Source organism: Myotis brandtii, unplaced genomic scaffold (genome assembly GCF_000412655.1).
Source record: "Myotis brandtii unplaced genomic scaffold, ASM41265v1 scaffold573, whole genome shotgun sequence".
Classification (NCBI taxonomy): domain Eukaryota; kingdom Metazoa; phylum Chordata; class Mammalia; order Chiroptera; family Vespertilionidae; genus Myotis; species Myotis brandtii.
Window position 1 is genome coordinate 82728 of NW_005370145.1, and position 3335 is coordinate 86062.

The following is a 3335-nucleotide window of genomic DNA, read 5'->3' on the forward strand; positions in this document are numbered from 1 at the left end:
ACATATACAATTAGTGAAAAATGTTTTAAAGACACACACACACACACACACACACACACACACACACACAAAGAGATTTATTACAAGGAATTGGCTCCTGTGATTATGGAGGTTGACAGGCCCAAGTCCTGGGGTGAGCAGGCCAGCTGGAGGCCCAGGGGAGCCCATGGTGGGATGACAAAGGCAGCAGCCCGAACGCCCAGGGGGTGATGTCTCCCCTGAGTCCAAAGGCAGGAAAAGCCGATGTCCCCATTTGGAGCGGGTCAGGCAGGAGGACCTCTCTGGGATCACGGAGGCTCAGCCTCTGGTTCCATGCAGGGCTCCAACGGTGGGAGGAGGCCCACCCCTTGGGGAGAGCAATCTGCTTTCCCAACTCAAACGTTCCTCTCGTGGAAACACCCTCCCAGGCGCACCCAGATAGGACTGACCCGATTCCAGGCACCTGGACATGAAAGGTTTCCTGTTGGGTGTGCCCTGTGTACGGGCACATTTGCAACACTGCCCTTCACTACGCAGCGGCTTTTCCCGCTCTCCTGTGCCTTGTGGACTGTGATCCAATCTTTGCTATTCCCGTGGAACTTAGCAAGGGTGGAGAATTCCAAAATATGATGTGCCCTATGTTAGTTAATCACTCCCTGTGGTATAGAAGGAGTTGGGATTTTTGTATATTTTCACATATAATATTTCAAGCAAATTTTGCTTCTAAGCCTGTGATCGGTAAAGACTTCCTGATTATCAGTTCCAAAACTTTCTGGGATTTCTCCTTCTAAATGTGCATGATTGACATGAAGTAAAATAAATGATAGAAGCAATAAAACATGCAACTTATAGTCTTGTGAGGCTAGAAAAAGCCACTCCTGCTCTTTAGAGAAACCACTCTCTGTTTATTAGCTGTTTCTTCCAGTATTGACATCTGAATTTCTAGATAATGCACATAAACGGATAAACCTTACCAATTGTTGACATTATTTAGTCACTACCCTGTACATGAGGTACAATCTTCCAACTGAGTCTACAACAATTTCTATTTAAATCGTAATTCAGAATGTGTGTCAGCTATGGCTGCGTCAACAGTGGTAAATGCTGGGCCAAGTAGGATCATCCGATTACATTTCCTTTCTTGCACAACTTTTGTTTCTTCTGAAGTTCATAATTATTTCATTTAAGAAGATGCTCCATGTTCTCTGAACCTATTGCAAAGTCTTCCTTACCTGTAAAAAGCTTGGCAATAGAATCATCTACTCCTGTAAACTAGTCACAGAACAACGGGTATTTCAGTGGCACCTTTTTCCTATAGTCACAGGGGTGAATGGAGATTTTATGAAGTTTGAAGTGGACACAGTTTGGGGGAGCTGTCCTCACAAAAGAATACAAAATTAAGCATAAAGTTTAATATTTACTTAAGTTAAAAACTCACAACTTTAAAAAGCTGAAGCTGCCATAGCATCCCAAACATGACATAGTATTTTAAATCATCTTCCAACACACCTCTAAACTCTGTTTTCCCTGTACTTCTTTGCTGCGCACACATTGTTTACATGTGACAAGTGTAAGGTGAGTGTCCACAGAGAGAGGAGATTGTCGAATGTTTTCTCTGGTGCGGTTCTTCTGGGTTACTGCTGTCAGGTCCTTCAGGGCATGCGCATGTGCCACCTTCATGTCACCTCAAGGAACCTGCACCGTGGGTGACAGAAGTGCCCCTGAAAGCCATTCCGGAGCTGGCGGGACAACCCTAAGAATACACGATGTGACTGCAGACCACATAGGAACCCTCTCGCTCAAGCCAACTTCTTACTCAGGTGAACAAAAGCCACGTGACACGGAGGAACGTGTGAAGAAGGGGGAGTTGGAGTGGAAAGTGGCAGTGGTCATCTGAACCGATTGTAGTCAAAATAACTTTTGTTTTCATCGTTTACAAAAACTTACAATTATGTAAAGACACCACTAGGGCCCTTGGGGACTTTGAAGGGGCCCGAGAGAGGCCTTTGAGTTCAAGCTCCCTTAGGCTCGCTGTCAATCCATGTCTTCCCTCCCCGCAGCCCCTCTGCCCCACAGCCAGTCTCGTGTCCTCAGACCCCACCAGAGAGGCTGTTTCTAAGCCTGTGGCAGAGCCGTTATCTTGGAACTTCCTACTCATCCTGAGAAATTCCTGGTCCTTTCTCTTGGGTTGGATCCTCTCTTGCCTGGATCTGGAAGTACTAGAGCAAATAGACAAATCCATATGTATAGTAGGAGATTACAATACATCTCTCTAATCATTGACAGATTGAACAGACCAAAAAATCACCAAGGAAACATGTGTTGAGCTCCAGGTTGTACTATTATGATCCAATTGATGTATTTAATACACTGCATTCATTACCCACATATTATGCATGCTTTTCAAATACACTGGGGCATTTTTTTAAAAAAAAACTGATCAAATACGCAGGCCCCAGAGGAAGCTCAGATGCCTGGGACTTGGGTCATAACTGAGCAAGAGCAGAGAAAAAGGCTTCTCTGGTCCTGGGTTTACAATGATGGCAACACCAACAATACTGGGGAATTCTGATGCAGGAAGTGAAAGGGGGTGTGGGGCAGAGGAGAAGTAAAGACTATACCAGTGAACCCTGCTGGGAAAACTCCCCTCTCCCAAATGGTAAAAATGAGGAAGTGGGGGGAATGCAAAAAAAAGCAGAAAGGAAGGAGACACACCCTGAAGGAGAGTGAGGTTGACAGAATAACCACTGCCACCTATGTAGCCCTCTGCCTGTGCCCAATCCCAATTAATTCTCCTTTTAATTTACTGTGTGACGTCTGGGAAGAGGAGGAATCAGACTCCTATTCACAGGAATCAGACTCGATGTTTCGCAGTCACAGGAATCAGACATCTAAAATGAAATTATTTTTAAAAATATATTTTTACTGATTTCAGAGAGGAAGGCAGAGGGAGAGAGAGACAGAAACATCAGCGATGAGAGACTCATTGATCGGCTGTCTCCTGTACGTCCCATGAGCCCGCAACCTGGGCATGTGCCCTGACCTGAAATCAAACCGTGACCTTCTGGTTCATAGGTTGATGCTCAGCCGCTGAGCCACGGCAGTCGGGCTAAAGTGAAATGATGTTTCTCCCTCTGTCACCAATATGTTCTCTGGAGCACATATTACAGTTCTATAATATCATGTGAACATATTTGCTATTTTAATAAGAAGAACATTCATTGAAACCGGCATGCTTTTTCTGGGAGTACACGGCACTAAAGAATAGAACGACTACTACAGTTTGGTGCCACTGTCTTGGCTCATGCTGATTTGCGAGCTGTTTTCGACACCATGCATTTTGCACCATCTGTGTC

At 45.0% G+C, this 3335-nt stretch overlaps 1 protein-coding gene across 1 annotated transcript in view; it reads left to right on the top strand.

The window, feature by feature from the left end:
• The window catches only part of LOC102262435 (C-type lectin domain family 10 member A-like), a 9201-nt gene extending 8284 nt beyond the window's left edge, over window positions 1-917 (top strand). Inside the window, exon 10 of the mRNA XM_014549802.1 lies at window positions 905-917. Within this exon, the coding sequence (XP_014405288.1) occupies window positions 905-917 (13 nt within the window). The remainder of the gene's footprint in view (window positions 1-904) is intronic.
• The last annotated feature ends 2418 nt before the right edge of the window (window positions 918-3335 follow it).